Source organism: Drosophila novamexicana, unplaced genomic scaffold (assembly GCF_003285875.2).
Source record: "Drosophila novamexicana strain 15010-1031.04,08,12 unplaced genomic scaffold, DnovRS2.1 tig00000434-arrow-pilon, whole genome shotgun sequence".
Classification (NCBI taxonomy): Eukaryota; Metazoa; Arthropoda; class Insecta; order Diptera; family Drosophilidae; genus Drosophila; species Drosophila novamexicana.
The window spans coordinates 3,756,103-3,777,935 of NW_020824802.1; the positions used below are offsets into that span (position 1 = coordinate 3,756,103).

Sequence of the window (21,833 nt, forward strand, 5' to 3'; positions counted from 1 at the left end):
GGGTCTATAAGTAAGTAAGGTCGCAAACAAATGCTCATCCAGCTGAGTGAAGTTTAACGAACTAAACTGCAAAATTTGCTCACAAGCAAATTTGACAGTCACCCAAAAAAGCAAGAGCTTGGCAAAAATGTTACATATTGTCGTTTTTTCAAGAAAATTTTCTTGACATGCGTTGAAAAACTCTCTAAGTTTGCGATAACGGAACCCATAGCTTCGCGTGCCATTGAGGACGTGAAGAGGTCACTCATGGTACTAATAAACTTCTTTCAGTATGCTAAGCAGGTGTCCAGTGACAATGAGTCCGCAATTAAGTCCGAGACCGTCAGGGCTTTACTTTTAAATAATTTTGGGGTCAGCATCGCCAATGACCGCCCTTCTCAAGCTTCAGAGGGGTGTCGAGTAAGCGACCGACCTTATCCTCCAGGCTACGGCGGAGGTGCACTCCGTCACAAATAGAAAACCGGTGGTAGTATGTACCAAGGAGTAGGTATTAAAATCCAAAGGGGTAAAAAACCATAAAACAAAATGGTTAACCGGGCCTGACAGTAAAAGGTTTATGAGGTAGGGGAATAGGTACTAGTAAAATCCAACAGAAGGCTATGAAACTTATGTTCAGAAGAAATGATTGAAGCTGATTTTATATGTGTGGGATGCACGTAATTACTTAAAACAGATAGCCTACCTCCCCAAATACAGACTAATGACTAACGAGACATGCGAGGACATGCTAAAATTGTTAGAAGTAGACACTGGACACGTACGAGACTTGTAATCCGCTATTAATGTGCACCATAGGATGGCGAGCAGTTTGAACTTCTTGGGCACAGTCTTAAAGGTGATCGTCGGCACCCCTGACGCGAACGAGTAACAGAGTTTAAGAATGACAGAGTCACAGTTAATCGAATCAAATAACAATAAGGTAAGGTAAGAATAAACACGCAAACTCAAACACAACTGTTAACTGTTTGTTAAAGACGGCTAAAAAAGAGCAGGTCGACACGCGTCACCTGTATAAGACTTAGTTAACCAAAAACTGAATGCTTTCCACCAAAATAAGCAACTAAATAATTACAATCACCCTTTCGAAGTTAAAAATCGTTAACCCCACCATACTTGACCATGCTGACCTAGAATTAATCTTCGCCGACCAACTCACAGATACAACTGTCACTAGCTTGTTAAGTATATCTAGCTTTAAGATGCTAGAATTAAGATTATGTTTAACAAAGTCACAATATACCCGGTAGCCCACAACGGCTCCACACTGCACCTCCCAGACAACATTGTGGCGGAATGCAAGGACCAAGTATTGGCCCTGACGGATTGTACGACTACAGCGACTACAACCATCTGCAGACAAGCAGCTAACGGCTCGTGCGTTCAGGCTCTACATTCTGGTGGCATGACGCATTGCAAAACGCATCGTCGCATTTGATCGCTATGAGCTGGTTAGCGACTTATAATTTGTTACCGCCTATTTTATTGATGCGCCGATCGGCAATTTAACATAACAAAAATCAAATGAAGTAATATATAAATTATATTAAATTACATTATTAATATAATATTTGGCATAGCCGCATAATATTTTTTTTATACCCTGAGTCTGTTCATAATATAATGGTATAATGGTCTTGGGCAAATGATAGGCAGAAGGAAGCAGCTCCGACCCCATTAGGCATATACATATATTCTATATTAGCATCACTAGCTGAGCCGAACTAGCCATGCACGTCTGCTCGTCTGTTCCTATGTATGAAAGCGCCAATCTTATTAAGAGAGGCTTGAAACCATTTTCCTCCTAGTGCTCGCAGTACAAGTTTGTTTTCGATTATCCGATTTTGAAAAAGTCTCCCTAAGAGCACAATCTCTCTATAGCCAAAAGCTATAAAACAACAAGTAAGAGTCTCTACTTGGGAGCGACCGACTAGAGGATACCCTGAACACTCTTATTCCAACATGAAAAGCAGCTCAGGTTACGTGCTCGTTTCCTGTAGTAGTAATAAAAACTAATTTACGATCTTGTCTGATCTTACTCTTATTGAGCTATTGAAAATTTAAATATTTTTGAGAAAAAGAATATCATTAAAATTGTGTCTTAAATTGGTGGGTAGTTCAATATACCATAACAAGGGTATAATGTATTTGTGCAAATGTAGTCGATCTAGCCATGTCCGTCTGTCGTATGTATGAAGGCAAGGATCTCAGAACCTATAAGCTGTCCGCCCGCACAGATCAAGTTTGTTTCCGATATTCGATAACTTGCACAGTTTCCAAGCAATCGATAAAAATCTATATCTAAATCCTGTTTTTTGACCAATTTTGGTAAAAAATAAAAGCTAGAGACACCAAACTTGACATAAAGAATAGTATTTATATATCAAGTATCTTTCATTTTATAGCTATCACCACCTCCCCGCTACTACCTCATATCTATAAATCAAGTGAATAAACCATTTTATTCTGCCCACCAATATAAGCCACAAGTTAAATGCAATTGACTTTTTGAGAATACACAAAAGGTTTGAAAAAGAAAAGATCGGTTAAGAAACACAAAAGTTATTGAATTTCTATATACATGTAAACACAAAATATTCATGTGTGTCTGCTTTGAATTTTATCAAAAGCGTTGCAATTTCGATTTTATTGTTTTCTGTGCTGCTATTTTAATTCGTTTTTTTTTTTCTTAAGACTCAATTATTGGTGCCGCTTTTGAGTAGAGGCGGCAGCATGTAAAGCGGCTTGTTGCGAGTTCGAACCAAATCGAGGAAATTATTATTTTTTTCTTTGTGGCTGGTGTGTCTGTTGAGTATAGGCGGCAGCATATAATTCGGTCAGTTATGAGTTCGAGCCCTGCCAAGGAAATATTTCTTTTTTAATGTATATATATATATATATCGTTTTTACCACAAACGAGCGCTAGCGCGTGCTAGATTTGTTGTTGGAATCTAGGGTTCAGGGTATACCCTAGTTGAGAGCTCCCGACCAGAGCCTTTTACTTGATTTTAGATATGTTGGGACATACGACCCCGAGCTGCATTTAGTGTTGTTAGAAGTAGGTTAGAAGTGAGTTGCTGAGTTAAATCGTTCATGACCGACTGAATAGCTGAACGAGTGAACTAAATGACCGATTTAGTTCACTAATCACTGAATAAGTTCAGTAGTTCATTTTAATGACCCGTTCAATCGAACTTGGTTTGAACTAAACGACACAACTCTAGTTCAAGGTATCCCCAAGTCGGGCACTGCCCACTAGAGCACTCTTACTGCTTTTTGAAAGTTTTGACAATTTCGTTACGGCTTGAACTTATAGTAGAAGGATTATTCGATCTTTTTACAAAAATCAGTAGATGCACATCGAAGTATCCATACTGAAAACATTGAATTAAATCGATAAAATCAGTTTTTGATTTTGATTTTTAATTGGGTAGCTCTTTTTATCAAGGTTCACTAGCTTAAAAAATATAAAAACTACTACAAATTATTCAAAGCTAAAAACAAACAATTGTGCATGAGTATTTACCTCATCAGCAACGCCTTGTGACTTGATCTGCAGCTCCTCCAGTTCTGTTTTCGGGACCTGTGGGCCAGGTATTTCATCAGAAGGGTCTGCCGGCATGCTGAAAATAAAGAATTACTGCTTAAAAACGAGTACAATATATATTCCTATTTATTACAAACTAAAGAGAGAAAGACATTTTGAACTCATTGAAAATCGTTAAAAAAAAGGAATAAAAAAGGTTAAAGTCATTAATATATTCCTGCAAATGCATGAAACAGGCAGTAGGAAATATTTCCGACCCCATAACGTGAATATATTCTTTATCAGCATCTTTAGCCGAGTCGATCTAGCTATGATCGCCTGACTGCCCTTCCATCTGCCTGCCCACCCGTGCGAATGTATGAAATTTTGAACGTAGGTCCTCTTAGTGCACGGTCTTCTTAGAGTTAGTGTCACTAAATTTGACATATAACTTCTAGTATTGTAATATTATAATAAGTATCTCTTATTTATTAGCTATTGCCAAACATGGAAATATGCAGAGTGCACTCCCAATAGTTGCACTTGTCAGTTGCTTTGATTAAGCAACAATTTGACCAAGCCTCCCCTGTGGTCGTTTTTGGTGGTGGTCAGCTACAATAAATTACAAATTACAGAAGTTTTCGTTTTCATACTAAAGACATAAGTCAGTGCTAAAAAAAACCCTAAGCGACGTGCAATAACTGAAATTGGGTAAGCATTTGGATTTTGGGGTTTTTCCGTGAAAACCTCCATTGACTTATTGGCATTGGATTACATTGGCACCCGAGTAGGGACATCGTTAAGGAATTGTGAAAATTAGATTAACTTGGGAAAAATGCATTTTTGGCTAGGCACAAGTTTAAGGACTCCAATTAATTTCTTTCGCTGGTTAGCTGTCAGTGGGACCTGGACATTTGGATTTCGGTCACTCCCAAGGAATGTTTTTAAAATTAAGTAATGAAAAATCAGGCAATTTCTGCCAAAAATTGATATTTAAAAAGTTCCAACATTTGTGTGTGTATTATTGTCGGTGTAGCCTGCAAAGGGTAAAGAAATCTATTTTTGGCACGTATTATTGATATATAAATTAAGATTTAAATAATAGTCCTCGCGGATTATCTATATTTAACTTTATTTGGGTAATGATTTATAAAACACTAGGCCGATACGCCGTAGTGAGTGAGTTAATTTACGCGCGAAGTCTCTGGGCCGATGTGCCTCAGTGAAAGCCGCATTAAAAACTAAATTTACAAAAGATTGATCAAAAATACCTAAGCTATTGTGTGCTTTCACAACGGCTGCTAGAATGCTTAGCTTGCGCCTCGTGCGCTGCCGTCGTGCAAGAACATCCGGCCCAGAGCTATGTCAGCATCTGCGGCTGGTGTTATGTTGCATTTTGCTGACCCCTGTTAGCTCGTAAGAACATTCGGCTCAGTGCTATATCAGCATGTGGAGCTGGTGTCGCTGACCTCTGTTAACTACTCCCCCTTCAAGTATAAGGCCGTCCTCGGCCGACCCAATCCCGGCGACGACTTCTCGTAACTGCTTCGCAGATTAATGCACAGCTTATGGCTCCAATGATGAATGCCACACGATAAGCTTGATCAGTTCCGGCGTCTTTCTTGAATTGCTGTATCACCTCCAAATTATGTTCACTCAAACGATGAAGGTAAGGGAGGCTGAGGACATCTTGGCTGGCAGTGATGTTCAGCAAGGGAGAGTTGGCAATACCCGGGACTCTGGATCTCAGTGCCGTTGTCCAGCTGAATCTTTGCGGACCCACCGTTGAGGATGATGATTCCGTCATCTACATGGGTGATTATTTCCAGGTTGCTCGGCTGGATCTCGCAGTGTGCCGTGCCACCTGCATGGAGCTCTTTGGCACTTGAACTCTCTAATGACAGACGACAAAATGTGGCTCCAGGTGAAGCGGTGCAACTCTGCAGTGTGTGGGTTTCTCCATCGCATTCGGCTATGACGTTGTCAAAATATCGCAATATGAAGTTCTTAGGTTGTCCTTGTGGACCACCCTCGCTCTAATGAGGACCTCGGTCCCCAGGTCTGCTTCCACGGCCAGCCACGTTTGCGGGTCCAACGCCGCAGTCACGCACTTGTTATTCGTAGTCGCTCCCTTCGCCGCAGTCTCCGCTGCCCGAAGAGCTCCAGCGGCTTCGGTGTAAAAATATATGTAAATCGCACTGCGCTTGAGCGCACCTTTGTGAATCACAAGATTATGATCGCTAATTCACTGTTACTGCAGCTTACTGCTTCTTGTTGTAGTGTTCACTGCGCAACTACATTTGTTAACTCACTGTCACTATTATTATTATTAGTGATTAGCTTGTTATTTTTATTATTTTATTTTTGTAATGTTCACTGCACGGCACTGTCGGTGTGACCGCGACTTAGTTTTCGCTTTGTAAGAATTATTTTCTTTGCAATCGCGTGAGTAATCGTAACTACCACTAGTTGGGCGCCAATTAAGATTTAAATAATAGTCCTCGCGGATTATCTATATTTAACTTTATTTGGGTAATAATTTCTAAAACACTAGGCCAATACGCCGTAGTGAGTGAGTTAATTTACGCGCGAAGTCTCTGGGCCGATGTGCCTCAGTGAAAGCCGCATTAAAAACTGAATTTACAAAAGATTGATCAAAAATACCTAAGCTATTGTGTGCTTTCACAACGGCCGCTAGAATGCTTAGCTTGCGCCTCGTGCGCTGCCGTCGTGCAAGAACATCCGGCCCAGAGCTATGTCAGCATCTGCGGCTGGTGTTATGTTGCATTTTGCTGACCCCTGTTAGCTCGTAAGAACATTCGGCTCAGTGCTATATCAGCATGTGGAGCTGGTGTCGCTGACCTCTGTTAACTACTCCCCCTTCAAGTATAAGGCCGTCCTCGGCCGACCCAATCCCGGCGATGACTTCTCGTAACTGCTTCGCAGATTAATGCACAGCTTATGGCTCCAATGATGAATGCCACACGATAAGCTTGATCAGTGCCGGCGTCTTTCTTGAATTGCTGTATCACCTCCTAATTACGTTCACTCAAACGATGAAGGTAAGGGAGGCTGAGGACATCTTGGCTGGCAGTGATGTTCAGCAAGGGAGAGTTGGCAATACCCGAGACTCTGGATCTCAGTGCCGTTGTCCAGCTGAATCTTTGCGGACCCACCGTTGAGGATGATGATTCCGTCATCTACATGGGTGATTATTTCCAGGTTGCTCGGCTGGATATCGCAGTGTGTCGTGCCACCTGCATGGAGCTCTTTGGCACATGAACTCTCTAATGCCAGACGACAAAATGTGGCTCCAGGTGAAGCGGTGCAACTCTGCAGTGTGTGGGTTTCTCCAACGCATTCAGCTATGACGTTGTCAAAAAATCGCAATATGAAGTTCTTAGGTTGTCCTTGTGGACCACCCTCCCTCTAATGAGGACCTCGGTCCCCAGGTCTGCTTCCACGGCCAGCCACGTTTGCGGGTCCAACGCCGCAGTCACGCACTTGTTATTCGTAGTCGCTCCCTTCGCCGCAGTCTCCGCTGCCCGAAGAGCTCCAGCGGCTTCGGTGTAAAAATATATGTAAATCGCACTGCGCTTGAGCGCACCTTTGTGAATCACAAGATTATGATCGCTAATTCACTGTTACTGCAGCTTACTGCTTCTTGTTGTAGTGTTCACTGCGCAACTACATTTGTTAACTCACTGTCACTATTATTATTATTAGTGATTAGCTTGTTATTTTTATTATTTTATTTTTGTAATGTTCACTGCACGGCACTGTCGGTGTGACCGCGACTTAATGTTCGCTTTGTAAGAATTATTTTCTTTGCAATCGCGTGGGTAATCGTAACTACCACTAGTTGGGCGCCAATTAAGATTTAAATAATAGTCCTCGCGGATTATCTATATTTAACTTTATTTGGGTAATGATTTATAAAACACTAGGCCGATACGCCGTAGTGAGTGAGTTAATTTACGCGCGAAGTCTCTGGGCCGATGTGCCTCAGTGAAAGCCGCATTAAAAACTAAATTTACAAAAGATTGATCAAAAATACCTAAGCTATTGTGTGCTTTCACAACGGCTGCTAGAATGCTTAGCTTGCGCCTCGTGCGCTGCCGTCGTGCAAGAACATCCGGCCCAGAGCTATGTCAGCATCTGCGGCTGGTGTTATGTTGCATTTTGCTGACCCCTGTTAGCTCGTAAGAACATTCGGCTCAGTGCTATATCAGCATGTGGAGCTGGTGTCGCTGACCTCTGTTAACTACTCCCCCTTCAAGTATAAGGCCGTCCTCGGCCGACCCAATCCCGGCGACGACTTCTCGTAACTGCTTCGCAGATTAATGCACAGCTTATGGCTCCAATGATGAATGCCACACGATAAGCTTGATCAGTTCCGGCGTCTTTCTTGAATTGCTGTATCACCTCCAAATTACGTTCACTCAAACGATGAAGGTAAGGAAGGCTGAGGACATCTTGGCTGGCAGTGATGTTCAGCAAGGGAGAGTTGGCAATACCCGGGACTCTGGATCTCAGTGCCGTTGTCCAGCTGAATCTTTGCGGACCCACCGTTGAGGATGATGATTCCGTCATCTACATGGGTGATTATTTCCAGGTTGCTCGGCTGGATCTCGCAGTGTGCCGTGCCACCTGCATGGAGCTCTTTGGCACTTGAACTCTCTAATGACAGACGACAAAATGTGGCTCCAGGTGAAGCGGTGCAACTCTGCAGTGTGTGGGTTTCTCCATCGCATTCGGCTCTGACGTTGTCAAAATATCGCAATATGAAGTTCTTAGGTTGTCCTTGTGGACCACCCTCCCTCTAATGAGGACCTCGGTCCCCAGGTCTGCTTCCACGGCCAGCCACGTTTGCGGGTCCAACGCCGCAGTCACGCACTTGTTATTCGTAGTCGCTCCCTTCGCCGCAGTCTCCGCTGCCCGAAGAGCTCCAGCGGCTTCGGTGTAAAAATATATGTAAATCGCACTGCGCTTGAGCGCACCTTTGTGAATCACAAGATTATGATCGCTAATTCACTGTTACTGCAGCTTACTGCTTCTTGTTGTAGTGTTCACTGCGCAACTACATTTGTTAACTCACTGTCACTATTATTATTATTAGTGATTAGCTTGTTATTTTTATTATTTTATTTTTGTAATGTTCACTGCACGGCACTGTCGGTGTGACCGCGACTTAATGTTCGCTTTGTAAGAATTATTTTCTTTGCAATCGCGTGGGTAATCGTAACTACCACTAGTTGGGCGCCAATTAAGATTTAAATAATAGTCCTCGCGGATTATCTATATTTAACTTTATTTGGGTAATGATTTATAAAACACTAGGCCGATACGCCGTAGTGAGTGAGTTAATTTACGCGCGAAGTCTCTGGGCCGATGTGCCTCAGTGAAAGCCGCATTAAAAACTAAATTTACAAAAGATTGATCAAAAATACCTAAGCTATTGTGTGCTTTCACAACGGCTGCTAGAATGCTTAGCTTGCGCCTCGTGCGCTGCTGTCGTGCAAGAACATCCGGCCCAGAGCTATGTCAGCATCTGCGGCTGGTGTTATGTTGCATTTTGCTGACCCCTGTTAGCTCGTAAGAACATTCGGCTCAGTGCTATATCAGCATGTGGAGCTGGTGTCGCTGACCTCTGTTAACTTATATAAATATAAAAATAAAATCAAATCACCCTTAAATCAGATCACGTTTGATTGTGCATATCTGGTTTGGTTGTCCAACGTGCCATGTTCGTTACTGCGAGGTAACACTTTGCTTATTGGGTTGGGTAGCGGCTGTTGCTCACGCCGATAAATATTTTATTGCTTACCGTTTGTGAACATCGTATGTGACTTTGTGCAGATGCTGTTGCGAAGCATAATGGAGTAGTGGTCATTGCCATTGCATTTCCGGTATTCTTCTGCTTCCCTGTTTTACTGATTGGGTTTGAGTGGATAGGCATTTCTTTTGGATAGATTTTGTTTTGTGAATTTATTGAATGTAAGTGTAAACGCTTATGATGGAAATCCTAAAACACGCAACGTCTTGTTGGAAATTAATCGCGACTTAAGCTTAATCAACTAGGAGAGAGACGAAAACAAGGCAAGAGGCTAATAAGGGACATATCAGATAATAATGTTAAGGTGATCAGAGGGCACTTACTACATGCAGCTATTATGCAGTCAATGGTCTTAGTCTCGCAAACTGGTAATAGCTTAGCGCCCAACCCATTTATCGACGCTTTGGGTTTGTGAAGCAACATAACCTGTGCATGAACTGTTTAAAACAAGGCGCATGCTGAAAAAAAAAATGTGGAGGGTCTAGTGTGTGTGTCTAGTGTGTGCAAAACCAATCCACACTGCACTTCACAACGATTTGATGAAGGAACATCGTGATCGCTCACGTCAATTCCTCCAGGACTGCATATTTACATTCCCTTCAATGCGTCCCGCGTCCACAAACCAGAAAGGTTTGCTGAAAGGCAATAGTTAAGAAAAGTCGTTAAGGTTTGATCCATTGGCATCTATTTAATCTCTTAAAATGACGTGGAATCCGCAAAATGATGCATTGAATTATTCTCTGGATGAACCATATAATTCGTGAATGCCAACCAAGTGAATTTTTCTCTCAATTGAATCTCGATTGTTTTACCCCTTATGATTGTAATGTCCTTTGATCACATGAGAAACAATTTTGCTTCAGGACCTGTGGCTGTTGAAGTTGGATATGGAGCTATTCCTTTAAATTTACACACAACCTGGTTAAAATGTTTTTCAATGCATATACAACGAGAAAGAAGGTCTTTGGCACGCCGAAGATTTAATACCTTTGCAGACCCAACCTTTTCGTAATGTTCATAATGCTTTGCCCGTGTCTAAGGAGCTAATGGAGAATAGTTATTGCCTTGTATGGTTTTACATACAGCGTACTTTTCAACCGATCCTTGCCATGGACGCTATATGATATAGATGTCCCATTTAAATAAGATTTTGCATAAATGTAGGGAGAATGCCGAGTTTGGTTAAAATATTTTGATAAACAAAAAAGTTTTCCATATAACAACTTAATATCCGGCCGATCGTTCCTATGGCAGCTATATGATATAGTTGTCGCATTTTGTTAGGATTTTGCATATATATGAGGAGCATAGTTAAACTAATAAATGCCGAGCTTGATTAAGATATATTAATAAGCAAAAAAGTTGTTCACACAAGAACCCACTTTTTGACCAATCGTTCCTATGACAGCTATGATAAGTGATCCGATGCAGCCCGTTCCGACATATGTACTGAGTGCAACAGAAAGAGGCACTTCAGTAAAGTTTCATGCGGATAACCTTACACAGAATGCATTGGAGAAAATGATCTGGCGCTGTAATGCGTTTGCAGCGATATATTTTTCCAATATTTCCTGTGAAGGCGAACGGGAAATGACAAATAAAACCAACAAGTTCTGAATAGCAGGACCAGCCACCAATAGTAAATTTAATGAATATGCTGACGTGGTAGCTGCTGACCCATAGAAAACAACTTAGAACTTTGTCATTGAACTGTCTTCTATAAAAGGCACAGGGGTAAGGGAGAAAATATTGACATAAGACCAGGTATAAATTTCCTTTTAAGAAATTTGAATATTAAGTCTCCAGGTCTGGTCGATTTTGAAGTTTCCTTTCCAAGACATTTCAAACTTCCCTTGTAGGGTAAACGAACCGAATATTGGCCATTCTGGTAGGTGTCCTTACGAAATCCTCTTCACCATCAGTTTCTTTCTTTGAAGTGATGGGTATTGTTTCCAAGCAGGTTTCTATCTCCCAAAATCGTCGCACCAATTAATCAGCACGTTCTTCAGAATTGGACTCAAGTTTACCGACAGTATGCTTCGCAATTAACGTGGTCCCACTCAACCGCGGTGCGCCTCCAGAAACTACCCAAACAAGCCTTGTTTTTTGAAAACATGGTAGCCTTGGGAAAAGCCTATCTGGCCGACGCTGAGAAGGTCATTAAAAAGTCTAGTCCCAAGTAGCAAGCCCGCGTTGTGGCTGAAAGAAAGACGGATCGTATGTTAACGGGAATGTTCCAGTTTGTATTGTCGATAGTAAAACTCGGTTGACTATCGGTAATAGTATTCGCTGTGAGGCATGTAAAGTAGTTAGATACTTTTGACTGTAACATAATAGAAACCGTATTTCCTTCTGTGTCGAAACGAGACTCTCGAAGACCGGAGACAATGGCTGAGGGCATGTGCCCCTTTAACTATAGCTGGTGAGCTAGTCGAGACTATATAAGATGAAGCTGAGAAGCGGAGCGATTCTTGGCGAACTCCATAGCAGTAGCCAAGATGATAACATCACTGCTAAAACTCTGGGGGATAAGAGAGGTGGAGATAGATGTCGACGACTTAGAGAAAGAGGCGTGGGCAATTGACGATGAATCAGCAAGCGCAGTCAGCTGGCCAGATTGAAAAGTAGTTATTTAAATTCAGCAAGGAATGGTTTTATGCCCCGCAGGTCCGACAGAATCCAGAGCTGCTTGATCGCAATTGATGGATTTTCTTTAGAAGTCGTTTTTCTTCCCTAAGTCGTAATGCAGAGGGCAAGTTTCCAAATCGTGAACAATTAAATATCCGATGACCAGGGATGTCACAAGCCGTTGTGAAGTAGTGTTATTTGCCGGGGTTGTAGTACTCAGTCTACCCATATCCACTCTACAAGACATTTATAGTTGGCCGAGACGTGATGGGGTAAGGGAGTCGTTGGAGTTACTCCGCAGCAGAGTGATTAATCTATCAGGGAAAAGGGAGAGGAGCCGCGATGACCTCTCCGCCGCGGTTAGGTTTATGGCTGATCAGTGTAATTGGGGTTGCTCTACTGCCAAGTGGAAAACTCTGAAAATAAACAGTTCTTGTTCGTCCACGACCGCCGGCTTGTCGGCAAAAGAATGCAAAACACTTTAATGGTAATTACTTATATTTATTCACTTCAAAACCCTGTCCCTGCTGCACCGTCAATTCTAGATTGCTTTTCCCAAGCCTCACGGCCGCCTCGCGGTTTCTTTCTAAGTCCGTCTTCGTCGTTGCGTACGCACGTCTGTTACTTATAGCTGTCGATCCAAATTGAAGCTGCTGATAAGATTCGCCGGCTGACTACCCTTTTCTCGCCCTTTCGCTGTGCGGCGAAAACTGTCTACTTAAGCCTATTCGCTCCTCCGCTCCTCCTGTGCCTATGATTATATTTAATTCGTAATTGATCACTCTTAACTTAATCCCTCTTCTCTTATTCTCATAAATAATTGGTATCAATCTATTTTAGACTTCCATATGTTCCCTTAGCTTAATAATTAGTTTAAAATTCCATTAGTTTAACGTCATAATAATAACAATTAACAATATAATAAGTCTATGGTTTGACATCTAAACATCGATAAAAGTCAATAATATAATAGTTCGATTTTGCTTCGCGTATGTTAGGTGGCATGTAGAAATTGTAATTGTGAACCAGCGTCACACCGTAGGCAGGGGCATCGTGGTTGGTGGCGATAAATGACGATCTACTTGTGTTAATTGTGTTAAATGCTCCACCTGATGGCTGGGGGCATAGCTTCCCATAGCAAAATTTACGGTTTCCATGGTTCGGCATCTCTGCACCAGAAAAGTAGGCATATGCTCCTACGATGGTCCTCTATCTTTTCTTTCCATTTGGCTTGTGATGTTGGGTCCAGGTTTGAAGAATAATCTTCACAATTATATATCCAGCGATCTGTTTGGTGTTGCCCATGCTCTTTAACGCACGAATGTGTGCGTTGATTTGGTCAGAAAACTCGCTTATCGCCACGGCTTATCCACCTGCACCCTCCGGACGACTACTCAAATCGTTTTAACCAATGTACAGTAGTCCAACGTGTTTGACCTCGTGAACGTATGCGTCGCTATAATTATTTTGAAAAAATAATAATTCTAATCCGCGAAGGAACACTAATCCTAATCCTAGACCCTATATAAGCCCTGTAATGCCCGGAAATAAGTCTCCTTGCAAAATTTTTTTCAACCGAAGGTCTGGCATCGCCGATCGGTCATCAGAGCAAAATTTAACTAATAATTTACTTACAATGCAATAATTTTTTTCTTCACCATATAGTCTCTTGTAACGCCATGAGGCCCGGGAGTACCTGACCGGAAGGCAAATACCTTTTCTTATGCCAAGATCTGGTCTAAGTTCAAACAAGTTCTGGTCTGCATGCGAAAAAAAAAATACATTTTTGGCTGCCGCCGTCTCTGACTGCAAACCCACTCACTTTCAACGCAAACGCAACGCGTGCTAATTGGATGACGGTACTGTAATTTCTCCCCCCACTGTGCTCACGCCAGCCAGAAGGGGCAGGCGACGCTCTCATTGTCCGGAAAATGAATTAACTTTTGGTGACCTTTTGACGCTGTCTGTGAAAGACCGGAATAAAGCACCCATTAAGTTGGCCGGAGCGTGTATATGGATAAAAACCGGGAATAAACATCGTTTAAAGCTAAAACTTGCGTTAGCTTCAGACTCCCAGAGCTCTTTAAATACATAGTTCAAGTACACTGGATAAAAAAAAAAAGAAGATACATTTATATATATATAAATATATTTATATATATATATATATATATAAATAGATACATTTATATATATATATAAATATATATATATATATATATATATATATATATATTAAATGCTACATCTTTATATATAAAAAACCGCATGTACTGACAGACTGACTGATTAACTGACTAACTGACTGACTTATTGAGCTAGGAAGCTGAAATGTTCACTGTTGTTACCTAATGTGATGGAGGTGCACGTTAAGACGGCGTTTTAGGAAATTCGTACCGCAAGTATGAAAAAATCGCGAAAAACGTTTGTATGGAACTTTTTTGTTTACCATCCGATCGCCCTTATGCTCAATTTTAAAGATCTTTGTTCAGATTCATTTGAGGGGTGTTGCACACTTTTCGAAAAATGTATTTCTGACCAGGGAGTCCTTTATATTCCAGCAAGACAACGCCCTGTGTCATAAAGCTTAAATGATTTCAGAATTTTTGAAGGATGTCGGGTTGAGGCGCTGCCTCAAAAAAAACTAAGAGACTAAGCTTGACAAGGAATTGCAAGGTTACAATATCAGAGGTAAAAGCAATCTGGAAGAAGATTCAATAGTGTTGTATCCACAACTTCATGCAGTCTGTACCGAGACCTCTGCAAAAAGTGATAGAGCCAAATAAAGGATTGTAACATGTACTGTAGTGGAGCTAATTTAGCTATGATATCCGGAAGCAATGGCATCGGCGGTGTTCAATCAATCTTCACAAAATATATTGGGAAGTATTCACAGAGGCTCCCCGTGGTTGAATTAGACCGTTTCCGCTTGTTCCCTAGCACCTTCGTGTAAGGGGTTCTTTTTATAATGTCTCGACCTGCATTCATAATTTTATTTAAGGCTCCCTCCAGAAACAAAATTAAGGAGCTATACTCCGAAGAAAAAAATATCTCAATCAAAAATTACTACTTGGTAATAAATCATTTAACGAGAAATATTGTATAATTTTCTGATATTTTTTACGGAAATACCAGAGTTACACTTCACTTTTACTTTATTTCCAATGTATTCACTCAATTCCTTTGTTTAGCCCATTATTAATACATTTTTGAATGAAACAAAGCCTATCAGTAAAATATATTTTACAACATACTTTATGCATTCTTATACTTCAAAATAAGCCAGATAAGACAACAGTTACAATTCTTCAAAATAAACATTGCTCAGAGTTTGTCAAAATATTTAATGTGTAGTATCCTCATGAAATGCATGCTGACACATAATCCCAACATTTAAAAAATGTTAGAGCATGTAGCACTGTAATCGTCAATAAATAACGTTTATCATAGTTGTTTTTTATTTTTTTAATATTAAATCGATGTGTTGTTGATAATGTTCATATGTACTCTTTATTTATACATATGCAACCTTGCTACATGGTCGAATAAATCGCCAACAGCTTTTGCTGCACTGACATATTTTTGTGTAATATGACTGTCATTCGATTCTGCGCACTAGATACATCGTCACTAATGTATAATCAATAAACTCATGTACATATATGCCTTAAGTTTGTTTTTAGCACACAGTTTTTTATTAAAAAATATAATATAAGCATTATTTTATTTATAAATATATATATTTATAATATATATGTATATATAAATATTTATATTTATATATATATATATATATTTATATATATATATAGATATGTATGTGAAATTAATTGTGAATTTATACACCTAAAATATATTTGTTGATACATACTTGACTTAAATTTGATTTTAAAGTGAAGTATAGTTTAACCTTTCACTTATAATTAGGTAGATACTTATTTAAGAAATATATTTCGACCCAATAATCTTGAACAGCGAAATTACGCGCACTGACAATAAACGATATAGGTTTGCTCAACTTCTGTACTAAAAGTTATTTTATACCCTCTAGCAATGTTCTAGCAAGGAATAGTCCTTTAACAAGTCAGTTTACGTACAGGTATTCATGTCGATAAGGTTGAAATTACATTAAATTTTAAATATACTACTTTTGAATAATATTGATAAATTTAATTGAGTAAAATGACATTATGTTTAACAAAAATGAATCCAACATAAAATAACAGTAATTTAATATATTGAATTTTTAACTAACCGAAAAAATGTTAACTAAATCACACTAAAAACTAAAAATCATTCTCCTAATGTCTTATAGTAATATATAATAAAAGAGGCAAGGGTATATTTAAGGTATTTATCTTCTATTTACTTTTGACCTGATGTATTCGAAGCTTTTTTGCGCGCACTGTTAAGTGGTACTTCTGAAAGTTATCGATTAAAATACAAGTCGAAACTTTAATTATATATCAACAAAGCAGGTAAGATATTGTTACAAATCGATATATTTGGTATATTCATGTCTGGTGAGTTTAAGAAATGTCACATTTTCCAATTTCACATATTGGCGTTCCACCGGTTGCGGCAACATGTGAGTGGCGAAAGTACCGCTTTTTAAAATAAACAGCTGATCAAGTTTCATTAATTTACATGAGCGCCGTAAGGTTTTTCTTCCAAAACTCAAAAATTGCGCTCCCGAAGTAAGGGCTCCATTTTAGGTACTCTTTTCGAGATTTGGCCATGTTTAAATTCTAACAAGTAAGAGGTTCTAGTCGGGAGCTCCCGACTAGGGGATACCCTGAACCCTCTTATTCCAACACCAAATAAATTAAAAAAAAATTGTTCCCTTGGCAGGGCTCGAATTTGCAACTGACCGCATTACTTACTGTCGACTCTACTCAACAGCCACACCAGCAAAAAAAAAAAATTATAATAATACTTTCCTCGGTAGCGCTCGAACTCGCGACAGACCGCACCACTTGCTATGCCTCTACTCAGCAGCCACACCAACAATTAAGTACTTATGATAAAAAAGGAACTAAAAAAACATTAAAAAAAAGATGCAATTACCATGCTATTAGAATGCGAAGCAGCGCGCATGAACATGTGTGTGTACATGTATACAGAAATTCTTAAAGCTGCTGCCCCATTCAATTGCGCAGTTGCATATAACTTTGGTTTTTCTTAACCGATCTTTATGAAATTTTCTACAGTATATCTTATTGTACCATAGAATATTTGTGTATTCTGAAAAATTGGTTGGCAATAACAGTTGGGTTATTCATTTGATTTATAGCTCTGGGGTGGTAGCGGGGAGGTGGCGATAGGTATGAAATGAAAGATACTTGAAATATCTATAATATTCTAGAAGCAACATATCATGTTTGGTGGCTCTAGCTCTTATTATTTACACAATTTGCTAAAAATAACAGGATGTCGATATCGATTTTTATCGATTGCTTTGAAACGGAGTAAGTTATCGATTACCGGAAACAAACTTGATTTGCGCGGGAACTAGGAGCATCTAATTCTAAAATTTCAAGTCTCTAGCTCTTATAGGCTCTGAGATCCTTTGGCTCATACATACGGACGGATTTTTTTAATGATGTATAAAGATATCGTATTTAAATTTACCGATGTTCAAAAAAACTCACATTAATGATTAATGAAACGAACTGAATAGAAAGACAATAGCATTTATATAATTAATATTAGATTCATATAATGTTACATTAATTTAATTATTACAATAAATAAATTATTTTGTTAATCGATTCTTCCATTTATCAAGGTCTTACTCACAGAATTAAAATTTGTTGTCTAGTTTTTTAATTATAATATAGTTAGCTCTATATATAATACTGTTTGACCTGACTGACTGACTGACTTATTGGTAATCAACGCACATACCATACCATAAGAGCTAGGGAGCTGAAATTTTCACTGTAGTCACCTTATGCGATGAAAGTGCACGTTAAGACGGGGTTTCGGGAAATTCCTACCGCAAGTATGGATAAATCGCGAAAAACGTTTGTATAAAAATTTGTTGTTTACCATCCGATCGGCCTAGAGCATTTTGAACGAAATTTGTTCAAATTTACTTGAGGGTTGTTTCACGCTTTTTTTAAAAATCCATTCCTTCTTGGTGGAAATGGGGGTCGAAGATTTACTTAATTCTCGACCGATCGATCCTATGGCAGCTATGAGCATGCATATGAGGAACATAGTAAAACTAATAAATACCAAGTTTAACAAAGATATCTAGATAAGCAAAAAAAGTTTTTTAAACGAAAACCCACTTTCCAGCCAGTCGTTCCTATGTCCTCTATAAAGTATAGTGGTCCTACGTAAATAGGATTTTGCATAAATTTAGGGAGCATAGTGAAACTTATGAATGAAGAGTTTGGTCATAATTTCTTGAAAAAAAAAATCGAGAAAGAAAGGCTATCTTCGGCATGCCGAAGATCTAGTACCCTTGCAGAACCAACCTTTTCATAATGCTTATAGTGATTTGCCCGTATCTAAGAAGCACAGGGTAAATAGTTAATGCCGAGCTTGGGCAAGATATCTTGAAAAACAAAAAAGGTTTTCAATCAAAAACCTAGTTTTCTACCGTTCGTTCCTGCGGCAGCTATATGATATAGTCGTCCGATATTAATAGGATTTTGATTATATATGAGGGGTATAGTTAAACTAATAAATGTAGAGTTTGGTCAAGATATCTTAAAAACAAAATGTTTTTTCATACAAAAACTTATTTTTCGACCGATCGTTCCTATGGCAGCTATATGATATAGTGGTCCGATCTTATTAGGATTTTGCCTATATATGAGAAGTATACTAAAGCTAATAAATGCTGAGTTTGGTCAAGATATCTTGAAAAACAAATTGTGATTTCATATAACAACTTAATTTTCGACTAATCGTTCCTATGGCAGCTATATAATATAGTGGTCCGATCTTAATAGGACTTTGCCTATATATGAGAGGTATAGCAAGACTAATAAATGCCGAGTTTGATCAAGATATCTTGAAAAACAAACTTTTCTTCATACAACAATTAAATTTTCGACCGCTTTGGCAGCTATATGATATAGTGCACCGATCTTAATAGGATTTTGCATGCATATACGGAGTATAGTAAAACTAATAAATGCCGAGTTTGGTCAAGATATCTTGATAAACAAAATGTTTTTTCATACAAAAACTTAATCTTCGACTGATCGTTCCTATGGCAGCTATATGATATAGTGATCCGATCCAGCTGGTTTTGACATATGTGCTGCGTGCAACAGAAAGAGGGAGCTCTGCAAAGTTTCATTAAGATAGCTTCAAAACAGAGGGACTAGTTCGCATAGAAACAGACAGACGGACAGACGGGCAGACGGACATGGCTCTATCGACTCGGCTGTTGATGCTGATCAAGAAGATATATACTTTATTGGGTCGGAGATGTCTCCTTCTATGCGTTACACATTTCACGACAAAATGATAATACCCTCTGCAAGGGTATCAAAAGGTTTTTAATCAAAAACCTAGTTTTCTACCGATCGTTCCTGTGGTAGCTATATGATATAGTGTACCGATCTTAATAGGAATATGCATTTATATGAAGAGCATAGTAAAACTATATGATATAAATGTCGAGTTTGGTTAAAATATCTTGAAACGCAAATTGTTTTTTAATACAACAAGATATCTTGAAAAACAAAATTTTCTTCATACAACAATTCAATTTTCGACCGATCGATCCTATGGCAGCTATATGATATTGTGGTCCGATATTAATAGGATTTTGCATGAATATGAGCAACATAGTAAAACTAATAAATACCAAGATTATTAAATATCTTGATAAACAAAAAAGTTGTTCAAACGAGAACTTACTTTCCAGTCAGTCGTTCCTATGTCATCTATAAGGTAGAGTGGTCCGACGTAAATAGGATTTTGCATAAATTTAGGGAGCATAGTGAAACTTATAAATGAAGAGTTTGGTCAATATTTCTTGAAAAACAAGAGGTTCTAGTCGGGAGCTCCCGACTAGGGGATACCCTGAACCCTCTTCTTCCAACACCAAAAGCAAATATATTTACTATTTTAGAAGCTATATGTAAAGTTTGGTGACTCAAGCTCTTATTATTTACCAAAATTTCCCAAAAAACAGGATATCGAGATCGATTTTTATCGATTGCTTGGAAATGAAGTAAGTAAGTTATCGATTATCGGAAACAAACTCAATCTGCGCATGCACTAGGAGCACCTACATCTAAAATTTCAAGTCTCTAGCTCTAATAGGTTCTGAGATACTTGCGTTCATACATAAGGACGGACGGACGGACGGACGGACAAACAGACAGACGGACATCGCTAGATCGAGTCGGCTATTGATGCTGATCAAGAATATATATACTTTATGGGGTCGGAGATGCTTCCTTTTGCCTGTTACATACATTTGGATTTTGCACAAATACAATATACCCTTATACCCATTTTTAATGGGTTCAGGGTACAATAAGCATTAAAAATCCAAGGCAACAAAAATTAAAGTATCAGAACAAGAAAGCGAAAAACGAAAAGAACTCAGACCAATCAATCACAGGTAGAGTACACGTTTGACGAGGAAGGAAATTCCGAGCTCAGCAGAATTGCCTACAGTCGAAGTAGAAACTTTTTCAAACATTAATATGAGGGAAGATCCAGAAGCTAGTGGCTTAGGTGAAACTCTAAGTGCAGTGTTAGAAAGAGTTCTTACAATTAACCACAATACGATGATGAAAGAGATTGCTAATATGCAACGTAACTAAGTAGAAGCCGTACGCGAAGGAAGAGGTAGACCTTCATTAGAAAATTTTAACAATCATCTTGAATTGCCTAATGAAAATGGCACTTCTAGTCGTAACCAGTCACGTAATTTGAATAATTCCTATAATTTTCCTATAGCGAGCAATGACAAAGTGCAAGTTGATAAGTGGACTATTTCTTATGATGGAAGTGATGATATAGAAGAATTTTGATTCAAAGTAGCTACATTAGTAAAAAGGCACAATTGCTCGGAATCTCGATTGTTAGCAGAGTTTCATGTACTGTTACGAGGAAGCCGAAAAATGGTATTGGTTCTATCTGAAGCAAGAACCAGAAGCTACTCGTTTGAGAAAGAAACCCCAATTAAACAATTAGATAAATCTAAAACAGAGAAATTAAGTAAATTTAAAGTGAATGAATTACATACATTACGTTTAGAGCAGCTTATGTGCAAGTTAAGTCTAAGAAAAATATCATCTAAAATATTAAATGTAGAGAAAGATTTAAAAATAAAATGCATTTACGAAAGGAATTAGAAACTATTATTTGCAGCAAGAGCAATGATAATAGGCCATATGCAAAATTCGGATAGGCGATGAAAAAGTATATGGTTTATTAGACTCAGGTGCATCAGTTAGTGGATTAGTGGATAAAATGCGTTTATCAATCAAAGAATTAAAATGCTCAATTAAAACAGCTGATGGAAAGTTACAAGACATTTTGGGAACGGTAGAAACAAGGGTTTCTTATAACGGATTAGAGAAAAACATTTTATTTTATTTAGGACCCAGTCTATAACAAGAAATTTATTTAGGAGTTAATTTTTGGAAAGAGTTTGATATAGCTCCAAAATTGATTTCTGCATTAGAAGTGCAACCAGATAATGTTCCAATGATTAAAAGCAAATCGTTGTCGAATACTCAAACCAGACAATTTAAGGAAGTTACTGAAGAATTTCCATCGATTACTAAATTAGGACTAGGTCGTACCAATCTAGATATCCATGATATTGATACGGGGACATCAGAGCCATTTAAGCTCAAGCAC

General features: G+C 38.9%; 1 protein-coding gene across 3 annotated transcripts in view; it reads right to left on the reverse strand.

The window, feature by feature from the left end:
- Positions 1-16,399, reverse strand: part of LOC115760392 (synaptosomal-associated protein 25) — a 298,733-nt gene extending 282,334 nt beyond the window's left edge. For 2 of the 3 annotated variants that reach the window (XM_030701692.1, XM_030701689.1), the window contains exons 1-2: positions 15,859-15,993; positions 3,524-3,620 (exon numbers count right to left, since the gene is read on the reverse strand). In XM_030701692.1, coding sequence (XP_030557552.1) covers positions 3,524-3,619 — 96 coding nt within the window. In that variant the 5' untranslated portion in view covers position 3,620; positions 15,859-15,993. Of the gene's footprint in view, positions 1-3,523; positions 3,621-15,858; positions 15,994-16,356 lie in introns of those variants that run through there. The other variant, XM_030701690.1, reaches the window with a different exon arrangement.
- Between the last annotated feature and the right edge of the window lie 5,434 nt (positions 16,400-21,833).